Source organism: Pseudoliparis swirei, chromosome 1, assembly GCF_029220125.1.
Source record: "Pseudoliparis swirei isolate HS2019 ecotype Mariana Trench chromosome 1, NWPU_hadal_v1, whole genome shotgun sequence".
Taxonomy (NCBI): Eukaryota; Metazoa; Chordata; class Actinopteri; order Perciformes; family Liparidae; genus Pseudoliparis; species Pseudoliparis swirei.
The window spans coordinates 2,907,523-2,925,957 of record NC_079388.1 but is presented as its reverse complement, the minus strand read 5'-3'; the positions used below and the strand labels follow the sequence as shown (position 1 = coordinate 2,925,957).

At 43.5% G+C, this 18,435-nt stretch overlaps 1 protein-coding gene and 1 long non-coding RNA gene across 2 annotated transcripts in view; one reads left to right on the top strand and one right to left on the bottom strand.

Annotated features, from left to right (window-relative positions):
- Positions 1-9,809, bottom strand: part of erf (Ets2 repressor factor) — a 43,557-nt gene extending 33,748 nt beyond the window's left edge. Inside the window, exon 1 of the mRNA XM_056415693.1 lies at positions 9,166-9,809. Coding sequence (XP_056271668.1) covers positions 9,166-9,187 — 22 coding nt within the window. The 5' untranslated portion in view covers positions 9,188-9,809. The remainder of the gene's footprint in view (positions 1-9,165) is intronic.
- Positions 9,810-10,635: 826 nt separating this feature from the next.
- On the top strand, positions 10,636-13,232 carry LOC130194740 (uncharacterized). Its single transcript, XR_008831948.1, has 3 exons — positions 10,636-10,724; positions 11,511-11,645; positions 12,711-13,232. It is a non-coding gene; the product is annotated as an uncharacterized LOC130194740 (long non-coding RNA).
- Positions 13,233-18,435: the final 5,203 nt, after the last annotated feature.

The following is an 18,435-nucleotide window of genomic DNA, read 5'->3' as shown; positions in this document are numbered from 1 at the left end:
GTGTGCATTTTGCTCAAAGTTGTCTTGGCAACATGTAGATCCACAGTGATGTATTTGTTTATGAAAAGGGGACAAAGTAGAGAGTGATTGATGGTCCCAGTGGTCGCCACCGTGGAGCAACATTTCATCAGCAGCCGTCCCGATCGCGGTCGCAGCCGACGATGCATGTGGATGCAATAAAAGAAAAACGCAACGTCGCAAATTGATAATTCCTCATGGTTTTACACTCGATTCAAATCATGTGTGCCTGCTGAAATACCCGTTAAAATAAAGCCTCAAACACAGCCTGTGAACGAGTTGCTCGGATAGAGATATTATATACAGGACTGTCTCAGAAAATTAGAATATTGTGATGAAGTTCTTTATTTTCTGTAATGCAATTAAATAAACAAAAATGTCATGCATTCTGGATTCATTACAAATCAACTGAAATATTGCAAGCCTTTTATTCTTTTAATATTGCTGATTATGGCTTACAGCTTAAGAAAACTCCAATATCCTATCTCTAAATATTAGAATATCATGAAAAAGTATACTAGTAGGGTATTAAACAAATCACTTGAATTGTCTAATTAACTCGAAACACCTGCAAGGGTTTCCTGAGCCTTGACAAACACTCAGCTGTTATAAATCTTTTTTTACTTGGTCTGAGGAAATATTAAAATTTTATGAGATAGGATTTTAGAGTTTTCTTAAGCTGTAAGCCATAATCAGCAATATTAAAAGAATAAAAGGCTTGCAATATTTCAGTTGATTTGTAATGAATCCAGAATGCATGACATTTTTGTTTTTTTAATTGCATTACAGAAAATAAAGAACTTTATCACAATATTCTAATTTTCTGAGACAGTCCTGTATATATATAAATATCGCCTTCTTTATGGATTTCATGTCAACATAATATGGTGCCAAACGTATCCACCAGAAAGAGAAGCGTGAGGGAAAAAACTGGAGCATCTTTTGAGACATGTTCAATAGAAACACCTCACATCAAATCAGTGACGCTCACATTACACAAACGGGTGAATAGCACAAAAAACAATCCAGCAATTTGAAGGACAGCGAGCGATAATCAGACCGCGTCTATATCTGAATAAAAACATCGCGGCAGGCGTAGACCACCGTCAGCGCTCGGCCCGACGGCCAGGCCTTCCTGTGTGAGGCCCCCGTGTTTGTTTGGCCAGCATGTCCCAGCCCGTGCAAGCTGTTGTCTGTTCTCTACGCTTCGTATGGGTGGGACACACACACACACACGCACACACACACACACACACACGCACACGTCAAGAGGCGCTCGTTAGCAACGCGGCCCCGGGCCGCCGCTTAACAACACACCAGAGAAATGCTGGCGTCACTCTGCGACCAGACTTTTTCCAGGGCCCGCTCGCCCCGGGGCTCGGCAGTAATTTAGGAATGCCATCAGGTCAACCGCTCGCTTTGACCCGGTGGCTCACAGAAACCACATAATGGGAGGGAAAACCAGGGAAAGTGGTGCATCCTGTGAGGGACACTGGTATTTAGTTTTTTTGGGGGGGGGGGGGGGGGTGATTTCCACCTCAATGGAATTTGTCAGGATTTATCATCTATTGGAGCGTCCTGAAACCTGGTCCGCACCGGCATATTTACGGCCTGCCAGACTGGTGCTGCAAACTCAAGAGACCCAGGATCTGGTTGTCGTTATTTAAAAAGCAAACATATGCACTTGCTTTTGAAAAACTAAAAATAGCTTCTTTTTTTAAAGATGTATTCTTAGTTACAATTTTTTTTTTACATGATATTTATGGTGAAAAAGCAAGCATTTACAGTTTGTTATACTGAAAGTCTTATTTTACAAAAAGAAAATACACATGTATAACCTTATAAAAACACCACACAAGGATGATGGTTTTTTTAACATCATAAAATAAAAAACAAGGAGAAAACAAAACAAAAATATTACAACTAAAAATTGCATTGCCACAAATATCAAAATAAAACTTTGAATAGAACACCATGAAATCTATTCGCCCAACGCACGGTAGCACAACACAACTCATCGTAATCACAATCCATTATTCTGTCATGTGCAGGACAGTTAAACCGTAAACGCTGCACAGGTGGCAGCAGACTTGCCGCACGCTACTTCTAAGCGAGGCGCCGGTGTGCGTCTGTCGTCCTACACACCTCAAACCCACTCGGCCGAGCGACTTCACACTGCGTGTGTGTTGCCGAGCATCCCTGAACGCGCTTCGGTTGAATTCGGCGCTCGATGTGAATAAACGTTGAAACTAGGGCTGCAACAACGAATCGATAAAATCGATAAAAATCGATTATTAAAATAGTTGGCAACGAATTTCATTATCGATTCGTTGTGTCGCGCGATTATTACGGCGCTCAATAAGTCACGGAGTATAAACAAAGTAGATTTGAGCGCAGAGCGGCGCAGGAGAAATCAGAGCGGAGCGAGAGGAGAGAATGCTGCGTTGTGAGAGCCAATCAGCGCTGAGCTGCTCCGCTGTTGATTAATCTAATTGGCTGCTGCTGCTCACGTGGCGCTGGATGCGGAAGTCCTTCACGTAGTCGGAGACATTCACGGAGCTGAGTGCGCCTCCGGGTGACGTTATGAACCCAGACACCAGGGTGCTACATGTCACGACGTGTGTGGCATTTCCTCATGAGTATAACGTAGAAAACGTGGTTATTTATTCCGTGGCGGATAGCGCAAAATATTTTTCCACGGAGAAAGGCAACGGAGATAAGCCACGACGCCACTCGCTGTGTGCGCTGCGCGTGCAGACATTTAACGGAGCGGAGCAGCGCGTGCGCTCTGATCGCTCTTTTAATGAAGTATCGATACTAAAAATATGCTAAATCACATCGTTTTTAACGTACGGGTACTTTGTTAGTATCGATACACCGTGCAGCGTGACAGCAGCAGATGTAGAGGACTAACATTCAAGCTAACCTAACTTCCCAAACGCTGTCGACATCTGAACGCTGATTGGCCGAGACGCGACACGTCCATCAAAGATGTTTTATTGCGAAGAAGAGCACCACTTCACATTTTTTCTGCGTCTCACTGCAATCTCAACGGCAGCGGGCCAGGTGAAAAAAATAATAAATCGGAACGCGTCTCTGATATTGTTCAGGGGGCCACATGGGGACCACTGCTCAGGAGAGGAAAGCTGTCAGTCTGTTTGTGACGGTTCATCCACATGCTGACCAGTGAACAGGTTCATCACCATGGTGACCAGTGAACAGGTTCATCCACATGCTGACCAGTGGATCTCCAGGACCTTTCCATGACTTTAAACCAAATTTCCATGATTAAACATTTTGTGAAAACTCTGTCTATACGTGACAAAGTGAGAAGATGTAGTATTTAAACTAACAATGAGAATTCCAAAGCATAACGTATATATACCGTGTAAATTAAAATTGGAATAAAACAAATTTTCATTACTTTTCCAAATATTTTGGGATTTTATTTTTTCCAATTACTTTTCTAGGCCTGCTAATAGCCATTTAAAAATTCCATGACTTTTCCAGGTTTTCCATGACCGTACGGACCCTGTTTTGAATAAAGGGTTGAAAATGAAAGTTTTTTTGTTTTTTTATCCGATTAATCGATAAAATAATCAACCGATTAATCGATTATCAAAATAATCGTTAGTTGCAGCCCTAGTTGAAACGACAAGAAAAGAGCGCTTTGTGTTGCAAAAAGGGGGCGGAGCTTCAGGACTACGCAGCGAGAGTGCCGCATGGCGTCCGCCGTGGGCAGATCGCGGACAGCCGGTCCCTTCACGACCAAAACCCTTGGTCACTTCTCTGGTGTCAACGCGAGTGGAGCGCCAACTAGGGATGGGTATCGTTTGGGTTTTTTCCGATACCGGTGCTAAACCGGTACTTTTAAAACGATACCGGTGCCTAAACGGTGCCTGAACCGATACTTTTTTTTAAACGCACAATGAGGACATTAAAAACCTCTTTGGCCATATTCCCTGTAGAAGCCGTTATCATGGAGCACTGACAAACAACGGATATCAGACTGTTAACAAACACAATATATGTTCTCCATTATATGATGTGATATGTATCGTCATGTGCAGCCCTTATAGGGTTAACCTGTCACTGTGTTGATGGGCAAAGAGAACAACCAATCAGAGGGACTGAAGATGACATGTGACACATAAAGTGTTGCTTCTGACAGCGAGAGTTACACTGAAACAAAGTGACGCCCCGCGGTCTTTATTCCTCCGTCATTATATTCCCGGTAACACCGGGTAAACAGCCGGGACCGCTGGACATCAACACATCTGCTAGCAGACTGTCACGCTCGTAGCTCGTAGCTCGTAGCTAGCGCTAGCTACGAGCTAGCTTAAACATGGTTATAATGGCTAATTTATTATTTCTTGGGCTACTTTTATGAATGCAAGACTTGCAATCAACGTTACGGTACTAATGTGAGTTCAGGCTGCTCGTCATCATCGGTCTCCCCGTGTTCAGGGGGACCGATGACGGTCTCCCCGTCGCGCCCAGCCTGACGCTGGTGTGCTCCACACGGCTCACTAGTCACACACGGCGCAGCCTCCGCTGTCAGAGTTACATATGAGAGGCTCGTAACCTGCTGACAGGGCGGAGTCACCTGAGAAGTTCACAACAATAGTTTTTTTCAATTTCAATCGGCTCAGGCACCGGAAAGAAGCACCGAAATGTGCGTTGCGTTTCGGTCCGGGTGATACCGGTTGTATTGGAACCGGTACCACATTGGCACCGGTTTCCGGTACACAACCCTCTCGCCAACTGGAGGCAGAGTGCAACCCAGAGTCATTCAGTGTGACTGTTTACCGACTGTAAAAGACGTGAAACTAACCCGAATAAAGTTACCGCCAGAGAACACCTGCGCTAACGACACCCGTGCTCGACTTCATCAGGGTTCTGACACATGTTGGCCGATGCATTTCCAGGACTTTAAAACAAATGTCCATGACCAAACTGAAATCTCGGTATAAACATGAACAATTTAGAACATGTTGCGTATCGAGAGCGTACGCCGGCTTATATTTTGAGCGTCTTTCTTTAAAAAACATATCAACTATTTTAAACTCCGTGTAAATTAACATGTGATTATAAAAAATTTCCATGACTTTTCCAAAACTTTTATGATTTACGTTTTTTCCATGACTTTTCCAGGCCTGGAAATGACCACTTTAAAATTCCATGACTTTTCCAGGTTTTCCATGACCGTACGAACCCTGTTTATGAGCGGAAGTAGTTTTGTCAAAGCAAGCTACCGATACTCCTTTTTGGAAATGACCTCTAGTTGTTTTTCAGGGGAGGATTTAGGAATTTGGGGCCCAGAGTTGGCGCCATCTTGCCTTTTCCTTCCTCCCCTCTCTCTCGCCGGGCCTGCTGGTGTTTGCAGTGAGAGGAGGAGGAGGCTACACTTTTATAGTGAAGAGTCAAGGAGGCAATTTTAGCACACTTTAATGTACTTTACGTCTTTTAAAGATGGAGCTCTTAGTTCTAATGCTGGATGGTATTTTGAATAGATTTAAATCTAAATCTACAACATAACCAGTAAAACCTTTAGACTAAGCAGTACAATGATTTCTTCTGAAGTAGAAGTACACAGTACGTAGTATAAAAGGTGAGTTTAATCCTTTTAAGTGCTTTCTGGGCCTTTTGCAAGTTATTTTGGGTGTGCAATGAGTTAGAATAGTAACAATAAAACATGCAATAATAACAATAATAATTCAGACTTCTATAGCACTTTTCTAAGTACACAAAGACGCTTTAATCTCAAGATTTCATTAGCTGTATGGATGTTTGGGGCCCCTTCAGTTGGGAAGCCCAGGGCCCAGTGTTCAGTGGATCCTATGAGCGGTTCCTTGAGAAATGTGCGAGTGACAACGCCGCAGGCCGAGCGCCGTGCTCGTCTTCAACGGCCCCGCACGCGAGTGAACTTCATCACGCAGCAGACGGGCCGTCCTGAAGCACAGACACTGCACAACCACATCCCTGAACACTTGAGCCGCCAGCAAGTGTGTCAATGTATGTATAATGGTGAGACAGTCAGGCAACGGAGTCCTTCCCAAAGGAAACCAACAGCGTCAGTCGGTTACCTCACCGGTGTTATTAGAGCCATTTGAATCTGCATTAAATTAAAAAACTCTCGTCGTTCTTCCTGCAATCACAACAGGCCGACTCAACCTGCCCACAACCGAATAATCCTTCTCAAAAGGGCAATTTGGTCTCGCTGGTAAAAGTCAAACACTCGCTTTGTTGTGACCACGTCAACGTCAGGTAGAGCTCGCTTTGACGGGACATATGGGGCGCACACACACACACACACACACACACACACACACACACACACACACACACACACACACACACACACACACACACACACACACACACACACACACACACACACACACACACACACACACACACACACACACACACACACACACACACACACACACACACCTGATAGGAGGAGTGGCGGGTTGACCCATATATACATAACATAGTCAACAGGCTGCTCCAGCGAGGGACACTCAGACACAGAGTCTGTAGCACATGCATAATGTAATGTGGAGGCCCAGCACGGTGACCCAATGGGATCCTTTGGTATCGACGTGGCCTTCTTACAAAAACACCAGCGATGTCATGTCATTTGTGTTTTAGTCCCCAGAAATTAAAGGAAGTTGGTAGGAATCACAAAACAACGACAATGGGAACGACCGACACAAAAAAACACCACAAGCCAGGCCAGCCTTCATTTAACAGACACCAACAAGTTGATCTCTGTAAGCTGCTGTTATTGTTTGTTTTGGCTCAACAGCATTTACTAAACCAGAAAAACCATTTATAAATAGCCAAAAGGGAGTTGTACTCCGCTGGAAGACACATGACTAAAACAAGACTGTCTACTTTCAGAACTCTATGAAAGTGCAGCATAACCTTGATCCTCTGGATGGTGAGAGTCATGAGGCAGGAATACAATGTTCAGACGCTTGATGATGGCTGCGGTGGAATGCTAGTCGGACTGCGGCGCTAAAAAAAAGGGTTACGATTAATTTTGCATATTCGGAAACATCCTAAAATGTTATTTGTAAAGATTGCGGCCGGACTGCAAGAAAGAACTAGAACGGCACTCGGTAGAGCGCATACCTTAGCCGGAGCCACTTTTTTGGTACCTTTTCATGACCTTGACCTTTGACCCGACCGATCCCAAAATCTAATCAAATGCTCCCCGGATAATAACCAATCATCCCACCAAATGTCATGCGATTCGGTTTAATACTTTTTGAGTTATGCGAATAACACGCATACAAATAAATACACAGCGATCAAAACATAACCTTCCGCATTCTCGAATGCGAAGGTAAAAATATAAAAAACTAGACGTATGTCTAGCATCGGATGCACATCAGGAGTGTATAACAGCTCCAGGCCTGCAGAGAGCTTTCTGCATGCGAGCTCGAGGTCAAGATGTTCTTTAAGTCCTTCCAGGGGTCATGACCTTTAGTTCTACCGTCACATTTTCGGGGGATTTACCACACATGAGGCGCCCAGAAGAAGAAAAATACAGCAGCAAACAGATGACGTTTACCACTTAAACTCATTTCACCACTTCATGCCCTCCCCCAAGTGTGAGATAGTCACGTTCCCACATGGCTACAGATCTGACAAAAACATATCCCTCGGAAAAAAGGTGCTCGCGATAGTTTTACCACAATTGTTTGTGAAATTAAAAAATCTGAAAAAGCCCATAGATCTAAAGGTGTGTGATGCTTGATGATGTAGAGTGGCATTCCCCCTCTTAAACATCTAGTAGAAGTGTTTTATCAAAGCTGTGGATGGAACAATCATGATAATTTAAATGATAGTGAGAACGGCTTGAAGAAAAACGAGCAGCATTTGAAAAAGTAGCTTCAAAATCTATGTAAAAACTTCTGAAACCTTCTACCCGGACACGCTTCTTCTGCCTCCATCAAGGCGGTCAAATGGGATCGCCAGCAAAGTGCAAAAGAAAACACAGAACTCTTGTAAACAAAGGGACGCACTATGTTTCCTAATTGAATTTCAGGATCTCACACCAGGACCCAGGCAGCGTGTTATCCAGGATCTCGGATAACCTCCGCTTCAACCTCAGACTTATCAGCGCTGACCCAATCAAACAGTCACTTTCTACCTGGCTCACTGCAGTGGGCTGTGATGGAGTGATGAATGAAGTCAGATTGCCAGCTTGCAAATAAAAAAATCTCCAATGTGAATACAAATCATGAAGTGTGTGTACTTTGCTTTGTCACTTCCTTAAAATAAATAGCTGACAGAACAGCTTCAGCCAACACACTGCAACCACAGAAAAGTATTATCTTCTTTCAACTTGTCCTGTTCTGTGTTTTTTGTTTGTAACTGTGTTTCATATGTTGCTGCACATATTGTTCAGGTCACCCTCGAAAAAGAGATTGTTAATCTCAATGGGATTCACTTGGTTAAATAGAACAAAATATAAAATCTATTCTCAAAATAACTATCAATTCTTTCAGCTTTTATTTTTTAAATCTTTTTATTTGTGTATCTTTGCTACCACATGTTTTTAAATCTGTTATAGACAATCTGTTATCTCTTTTATTCCTTGTTCATCAGTTTTCTCCTGCAGATTTAATTACATCGTGTACGTGCACTACATAAAGTTTATGTCACGTACGAGCTGCTCCATGTGGTGTTGCCTAAAAGCTCAATTAAAGCAGTTGTTGCACTGAATTAAGAGTCGTCTGAGTAGGGACATGAAACAGACCGTGAACGCAACTCTCTCGCGGTCCGTTCACTGACCCGCACCGCCACGCTAACTCTAATGTACATAGCTCCGCACAGGAGCTTCAACTTAAATATCGTGGACATTAAAAGTTTTATTTTTCAATGGCATGGTTGGCTCTGAAAATAAACGTGCACGTGAGCTCGCCTCTATTGTGTACTCTTTCCTAAACAATAACCGGCGGCTCGGGACGGATCCACCCGAACGCCATAAGTCGGTCTCACTTTCCCCGGAGAGCCGAGTTCTGGTCAGCGTGCTAACCAGCTAGCCACCGAAGCTAACGCCGTTGTTTGCAGTTGGAGGAACAAACGGTCAGAAAGTTGAAGTCGGTACGCGGGAAGCGTCAAACTCACCGGGGTCCGCCGGGGTCTTCATCTCCGCGCTGCTCCGGTCACTTTCCACGTCGACTCTCGGAACTTTGGACTCTCGTTAGCTCGCGTGTAGCCGAGTGCGCTAGCGCCGTTAGCAGTGACACCCCACTCCTTCCTCCGGTGTTGTTCTCACGAGCGGCGCGTGAGGGTAGAACCTGCCCCCCCCCGCCGACCCACCGACCGACCGACCGTTGGCTCGGTTTTGTGGGAGTTGAAAAGAGAAAGCGGCTAAACTTCACCGAGGCGCGCGCGTTTTTATCTCGACACACTTGTTGGAAGAAAAAAAAAGTTATGTGCCGGAATATTTTTCACGCAGCAGTCTGATGCCAAAAAAAAAAAGTTGCCCCCGAGCCTCTGAGGGGAGGAGGGAGGAGGTCGCCCGGGTCTGAATGGCGCAGGTCGAAGTTTGGAGGAGTCGCGCTGCCGTCGGTCGTGCAGGAGCAGCGGAATGCGACAAGTCTAAATATTCATCCCTGGTGTTGAGACGATGTCGCGGGGTCGAGTCCTCTCCACATCACCATCCTCACCGGCAGCCCCCGCAGCGGCGCGTCTCCACGGAACCGAAACGAGCAGAGCCGACCCTCTTGTTTCTCTGCGCCTCGCTTCTATCTCCCGCAGACTTTTTCTTTTTCCACTGCATTCATCTCTCTCTCTCTCTCTCTCTCTCTCTCTCTCTCTCTCTCTCTCTCTCTCTCTCTCTCTCTCTCTCTCTCTCTCTCTCTCTCTCTCTCTCTCTCTCTCTCTCTCTCTCTCTCTCTCTCTCTCTCTCTCTCTCTCTCTCTGCCGCCCGTGTCCTTCTTCTTCTGTCGGGTGTCGTGTTTCGCTCTCCTCCTGCCACACGGGGCCGCCCACGCTGACCCACGGAGGGAGGGAAGGGGTGAAGAACCGAACGCCCACTTGTTGCCAAAGATCGTTTATGTGCGTGTACATGTGGAAAATCATCAGGGTAGAGGTGCAAAGATTCTTGTAATAAATGTATAGTAGAATATGTTTCAAAACAACAACACACACTCTTGATTAGAGCATTTTGGGAGGGGGGGGGGGGGGTTACATTTAATATTAAACAAAAAACAGATGAGATTGTAACATGTTTTTTGTCAGAATCAGGATATAAAATACACACTATAAAATAAATATCACGGTAAAAACACAACATGCCACAGTGCCTAACCACTATTAAAACATCCCAAGGTTGTTAGGATTGCATCACACATGGAAGGTCTAACACTCACACATGCTTGTTAAGAGTTTTAAGACCAGGTCATATATTTAAATCGTGTAATCCGAGTAAATATCTCATTAGACGATCTTCGATCACGACCGGTCGCGGCTCGGCCGCCCGGAGTTATCGCCGCCGCCGCTGCCTGCAGCGCGTCACCCCGCTCGCTCCCGGTTGGCGCGTCACGGCGTTGCTGTGGAGACCCGCTGCCGCGAGAGAGGCGCCGTGTTTACCTGTAAGCTGCCAGGGAGCCGCCAATGCCACCCGTCAAGTACACAAGGGGAAGGAAAGGAAGGAAGGGAAGGAAAGGGCCAATTAACAGGTGGGTGATTTTGTTCCTGTAGGAACGGACGGTGGCCGGGTGAGACATTTGCATCGACTGAAATGATGAGAGGACATCAGGCACACACACACACACACACACACACACACACACACACACACACACACACACACACACACACACACACACACACACACACACACACACACACACACACACACACACACACACCTAATGAAAGGCCCTTCAGCACTTGTATTAGCTCTGAGGAGGCAGCACAGAGAGAGAGAGAGAGCGAAGGAGAGAGAGAGAAAGAAAGTAGCAGTAATTACTCAAGAGTGTGAGCTGGAGAGCGAGGAGCAGGCCGAGCTGAAGAGCGTGTTGGAAGGAAATGAAGTGGAGGAGAATGAGTGTGGATTGTAGGCTGCGCCTCCCTTTTTCCTCCTCTTCCCCTTCTTTCTTACCCAATCAGTCATCGCACTTGTTTTCTTTCCCCCATCCATCCACCTCTCCCTCGCTCTCTCTCTTCTGCTCTGCTCATTTACTTTGAGTGGCAGTGTGTGGGAGGTGAAGGCCAGCCGGTGGGTGAAGTATTTCATACGATTGTCACATAGTCACGCGCACACACACACACACACACACACACACATACGGATAGGCACGATAACAATACAACAGAAAAAGGAATAAAAAACATCTCTTTCTGCTGTCACTCCTCTCCTCCACTTCTTCTCCTCCTCGGCCCCCATACATCACACTCCTACTGCTCTTTCACTCCTCTGCTCTGCGTGGATCCTTCCTCCTCCTCCTCCTCCTCCTCCTCAGCTCTGTGACTTCACCTCCTACTTTCTTTTGGCCTGTGCCTCTCATCTCCATCCTCTGTACCTCACTTCCTCCTCTCCTCACCAGTTGACCCGCATGATGCTTCTCGTCATCAACTACACCACAAGCAGTCGACAGGTGTGTGTGTGTGTGTTATGTTCATTATGTTTTCATCTGTTGTTTGTAGATCATAAGTATCGTTTGACATTTTGGGAATTTTTCCCTTTTTGCAAAGAGTGTGATGAGCACCGGTCCGTCTCCTCAATTTAAGTCTGATTAGCTTAGCTTAGCACAAAGACTGGAAGCAGAGGGAAACAGCTAGCCTGGATCTTTCCATGGGTAATACAATAGGCCTACCAGCTCACTAATTTAACAAGCTACATCTCTTTTTCTCATATGTCCTCGTTTTCCTCCATTTCCAGTCTTCGTGCTAAACTAAACTAACTAACACACCAATCTGAAAGCTGTATGGATCTTCTCATCCAGCTGTCTGCAAGAAATCAAATAAATGTATTTCCTAAAATGTCCAACGTTCCTTTTCATCCTTTAATCAGATTCATTCAGAAACTAGAAGAAATTGCGTCTTAAAATATATATAATTTTTTAATGTCGGACCAACAGTCCAAAACCCATTTTGAGTTCACTATCGGACTAATAACACAAGCAACCATTCACACCTGAGGAGAATTATTACCTTTTCAAAATTACAAATGAACTCAAATATGAATAGGAGGAAGACATGTTTAAATCTCCCAGGATGAACAGCACATGTACATCACGTAGAGCTGCTTCAGGGTGCACAATGAGACAGCGAACAGGTTTATAGAGTTATTACCTTCGCATTGAAAATGCGGAAGGTTATGTTTTGATCGCCGTGTATTTATTTATTCATTTATTATTTGTATGCGTGTTATTCGCATAACACAAAAAATACTAAACCTAATCGCATGAAATTCAGTGGGATGATTGGTTATTATCCGGGGACCATTTGATTAGATTTTGGGATCGATCGGGTCAAAGGTCAAGGTCATGAAAAGGTCAAAATCTTCTTTTTACCATAGCACGGTCAATTTATATCCAATTGGCATGCAACTAATGCCAACATGTTCATAATTCAATGCCCAATCTTGTGATATGCGAAGGTATGCGCTCTACCGAGTGCCCGTTCTAGTTGTAAATGTTATATCTGTGTATTTCCCCCAGACGTCCTCTGTGAAGGCGACTGGTTGTCGTCCTCTCCTCCCCTCTCGACCTGCGGCTCCACGAGGACGCGCCGGGCACACACACCCTGAGGAAGTGAAGCGTGAGCGAGCGCCACCACTTCAGTGCGTTGACACCGGGGACGTCCCCACGGACGACCAGGGAGGACTGCTACTGGATTATAATCCAACACTTATTTACAAATGCGACATGTTTGGACTTCACATTGAAACACAAGCATTTAAATATAGTGAAGCAGCTTGAAGACCACCTGTATGGACACCTCATCATCACACACTGCCTCAAGCAGCGCTGCATTCACACCAACAGACATTGTGTAACTCGCTTTGGATCACAGCGTTATGCTGGATGACACGTTATAATGTCATTATGTGAATTATATTCTTTATTGTAACGTTAAACCTATAACTGTTTGTAATAATGTGAATTATCTTCTTTAATGTAACATTAAACCTATAACTGTTTAATAATGTCATTATGTGAATTATATTCTTTATTGTAACATTAAACCTATAACTGTTCATAATAATGTGAATCATCTTCTTTAATGTAACATTAAACCTATAACTGTTTATAATAATGTGAATTATCTTCTTTAATGTAACGTTAAACCAATACATTTTTAATAATGTTATTATGTGTATTATCTTCTTTAATGTAACGTTAAACCTATAACTGTTTGTAATAATATGCATAATGTAAATTATCTTCTTTAATGTAACGTTAAACCTAGAACTGTTTATAATAATGTGTATTATGTAAATTCAATTCAATTCAATTCAGTTTATTTGTATAGCCCAATTTCACAAATTACAAATTTGTCTCGGAGTGCTTTACAATCTGTACACATAGACATCCCTGCCCCAAAACCTCACATCGGACCAGGAAAAACTCCCAAATAACCCTTCAGGGGGAAAAAAAGGGAAGAAACCTTCAGGAGAGCAACAGAGGAGGATCCCTCTCCAGGATGGACAGAACAATAGATGTCATGTGACCAGAAGGACAGATTTAGAGTTTAAATACATTTAATGAATGTGACAGAGTGTATGAATAGTTCATAGTAGGCATATTCCACGATGGCGACCTCCACGATCCATCAGGCAGATGGCGGTGGGGAGGAGGAGTGGGCGGAGTCTCAACAGGACAGTGGCGTAGTCAGGAGCAGGAATTCCACGACCCAGACCTCGATGATCCATCAGCAGATAGGATCTATGCCGTCTCATAGGGTCCGATGACCCCATGAGACGTGAAGTCAAAAGGACTCCGGGGAGAAAGCAGAGTTAGTAACGTGTGATTGAGAGATGAAAATGTATCCCTAAGGAGAGAAAAAAGAGGAGATAGGTACTCAGTGTATCCTAAAACGTCCCCCGGCAGCTATAAGCCTATAGCAGCATATCAAGGGGCTGGACCAGGTGAACCTGATTCAGTCCTAACTATAAGCTCTGTCAAAGAGGAAAGTCTTCAGTCGACTCTTAAACGAGGTGACTGTGTCTGCCTCCCGGACTGAAGGTGGAAGCTGGTTCCATAGAAGAGGAGCTTGATAACTAAAGGCTCTGGCTCCCATTCTACTTTTAAGACTCTAGGAACTACAAGTAGTCCCGCATTTAGTGAGCGTAGCTCTCTAGTGGGGCAATATGGTACTACAAGCTCCTTAAGATATGATGGTGCATCACCAATCAAGGCTTTGTACGTTAAGAGAAGAATTTTAAAAGTGATTCTTGATTTTAGTGGGAGCCAGTGCAGAGCAGCTAGTGCAGGAGTGATGTGATCTCTTTTCTTAGTTTTAGTGAGAACACGAGCTGCAGCATTCTGGATCAACTGGAGGGACCTAAGAGATTTATTAGAGCAGCCTGATAATAAGGAGTTGCAGTAATCCAGTCTCGAAGTAACGAACGCGTGAACCAATTTTTCTGCATCTCTTTGAGACAAGATGTGCCTGATTTTTGAAATATTACGCAGATGAAAGAATGCAGTCCTTGAGATTTGCTTTACGTGGGTGTTAAAGGACAAGTCCCGATCAAAGATAACGCCAAGATTCTTTACAGTGGTGTTGGATGCCAGGGCAATGCCGTCTACAGAAACCACATCACCAGATAATTGATCTCTGAGGTGCTCAGGGCCGATTAAAATTACTTCGGTTTTGTCTGAGTTTAACATCAAGAAGTTGCAGGTCATCCATGTTTTTATGTCTTTAAGACATGCTTGAATTTTATCGAGTTGGTTGCTCTCCTCTGGTTTTATCGATAGATATAGTTGAGTATCATCTGCATAACAATGAAAGTTTATGGAGTGTTTCCTGATAATATTGCCCAAAGGCAGCATGTATAAGGTAAATAAAATTGGTCCAAGCACAGAACCTTGTGGAACTCCGTGATTAACGTTGGTGGTTATCGAGGCGTCATTGTTTACAAATACAAATTGTGATCGATCTGATAAATAGGATTTAAACCAAATTAGTGCCGTGCCTGAAATGCCAATCGACTGCTCCAGTCTCTGTAACAGGATGTCATGGTCAATGGTGTCGAATGCAGCACTAAGGTCTAACAAAACCAGTACAGAGAGGAGTCCTTTATCTGATGCCATTAAGAGGTCATTTGTAATTTTCACCAGTGCCGTCTCGGTGCTGTGGTGTTTTCTAAATCCTGATTGAAATTTCTCAAATAAACTATTATGATGTAGAAAGTCACACAACTGATTTGCGACCACTTTCTCAAGGATCTTGGAGAGGAAGGGGAGGTTAGAGATCGGTCTGTAGTTAGCCAACACCTCTGGATCCAGAGTGGGCTTCTTCAGGAGAGGTTTAATAACAGCCACTTTGAAGGAGTGTGGTACGTGGCCTGTTAGCAGAGACACATTGATAATATCTAATAGAGAGCCGCCAATTAAAGGCAAAACGTCTTTAAGCAGCCTCGTCGGGATGGGGTCCAAGAGACAGGTAGATGTGTTAGAAGTAGAAACCGTTGAAGATAATTGGTCACGGTTGATGGGAGAAAAGCCATCCAAATATACACCAGGGCAAACAGCGGTTTCCAAGGCCATTCCACTTGAGGACAGATTGGCACTGGTTAAGGGCAAGAGATTATTAATCTTGTCCCTAATAGTTAAAATCTTTTCATTAAAGAAGTTCATGAAGTCATTACCACTGAGGTTTATAGGAATACTTGGCTCCACAGAGCTGTGACTCTCTGTCAGCCTGGCTACAGTGCTGAAGAGAAACCTGGGGTTGTTCTTATTTTCTCTATTACTGATGAGTAATAGGCTGCTCTGGCATTACGGAGGGCCTTCTTATATGTTTTAAGACTATCTCGCCAAACTAAGCGGGATTCTTCCAGATTAGTTGAACGCCATATGCTTTCAAGCTTTCGTGACGTTTGCTTTAGTTTGCGGGTCTGAGGGTTATACCAGGGAGCAAACCTCCTCTTCCTCACTGTCTTCTTCTTCAGAGGGGCTATCGAGTCCAGTGTCATTCTCAGAGAGCCTGTGGCACTGTCAACAAGATGATCAATCTGGGACGGACTAAAGTTAGACCAGGAGTCCTCTGTTATATTGAGACGTGGTATTGAATCAAATGCAGAAGGAATCGCTTCTTTAAATTTAACTACAGCACTGTCAGTTAGACAGCTGGTGTAGAAACTTTTGACTAACGGAGTACACTCCGGTAGTATAAATTCAAAAGTTATGAGGTTGTGGTCTGACAGAAGAGGATTCTGTGGGAAGACGTTCAAATGCTCAATGTCAACGCCATAAGTAAGAACAAGATCAAGCGTGTGGCCAAAGCTGTGAGTGGGTTTCTGTACTCTCTGACAGAAGCCAATCGAGTCCAACAAGGAGATGAATGCAGCACTAAGGCAATCATTATCAACATCCACATGGATATTAAAATCTCCTACAATAATAACTTTATCAGTTTTAAGAACCAATCTTGATATAAATTCTGAGAATTCAGATATAAACTCTGAATATGGACCTGGTGGCCGGTACAGAATCACAAATAGAATTGGCTGTAGTGTTTTCCAGGTTGGATGTGAAAGACTAAGAACAAGGCTTTCAAATGAGGTGTAGTGTAATTTAGGTTTAGGATTAATTAATAGGCTTGATTCAAAGATGGCTGCTACTCCACCTCCTCGACCGGTGCCTCGAGGAATGTGAGTATTAATATGACTTGGAGGAGTCGATTCATTTAGGCAGACATATTCTTCATGGCTCAGCCAGGTTTCAGTGAGACAACATAAATCAATGTGATTATCTGATATTAAATCATTTAGTAACACACCTTTAGATGACAGATCGAATATTTAGGAGACCACATTTAATAGTCCTGTTTTGTTGCACTGCTGAAATAATGGTGTTAACTTGAATAAGGTTATTGTGTACGACTCCTCTTCTGCTTTCTTTTGATAGAATTAATTGAAGTTTAAGTGGCCGTGGGACAGACACAGTCTCTATGGAGCTCTGGGAGGGACTGGGTGAGGGGGGGAGGCCCCGGGGGAGGGATGTGCTATGGGGGACACTGGGTGACAGGGATGACAGGGGCGTGGGGCTCCTCTGTTTCTGCTTTCTGACATGAACCCTGCGTTGTCACAGATATGGCTGTCCGTTGATCAACTTGGTCATGTTTGCAGAAACGAGACGCGCTCCGTCCAACGTGGGATGGATGCCGTCTCTCCTCATCAGATCATCAGATCCCAGAAAAGCTTCCAGTCTTCCACGTAGCTCACATATTTTGGCCGCTGCACACCACCTCGACAGTCAGTTGAGTTGAAACATTCGCCAACAATTCGTCTCGTCTGCAAAAATGAGGGAGAGAGAAAGAGAAAAAACCTCGTGTCCGAATGGGCCGGCACACACACACATCTTATTAATTTTTTATTTTAGAATAAGCGGGAGCGGCTCATGTGCCATGATCTTCTTTAATGTAACATTAAACCTATAACTGTTTGTAATAATGTTATTATGTGTCTTATCTTCTTTAATGTAACATTAAACCAATAACTTTTTAATAATGTTATGTGTATTATCTTCTTTAATGTAACATTAAACCTATAACTGTTTGTATTAATGTTATTATGTGTATTATCTTCTTTAATGTAACATTAAACCTATAACTGTTTGTAATAATGTGCATTATGTGAATTATCTTCTGATATATTTCAGCGTTCAGACCAAAAGCCTTTTGTGTAAGTGTTTGTGTGGTGGCTGCTGTCTGCTAAACATAATTTAATGTAACATTAACAATATAACGTTTGATTTAATTTGTATGCATCCAGAATGCATGACATTTTTGTTTTTTTTTTTAATTTCAGAAAATAAAGAACTTCATCACAATATTCTAATTTTCTGAGACATGTACTGTAATAATGTAATAATATAATTATAATATAATGCACATTTCTGGTTGTCGTCAGGTAGATGTTCGTCTTACGCGGTGCTGTGTAGGAGGTGAGATGAATGAGATACAAATAAAAATCCATCTTCCCACCAAACCCGCATCATAAAACTTTTGGTTTGTGCAGAAATAAAAGTATAGATTCTTTAATGGACATATAACTTCATTGATAAAGACTCATCATGACACTGATCCGGTACGAGTTCCACCAATCAGAAACATTGCTCTTCTATATTGACTGGTTTGAAAACTTGAAAGAATAGTTGGCCTTAATATTAATTAATAAAGGCTCTTTAGATAATAGTGATGTCATACGGTCGC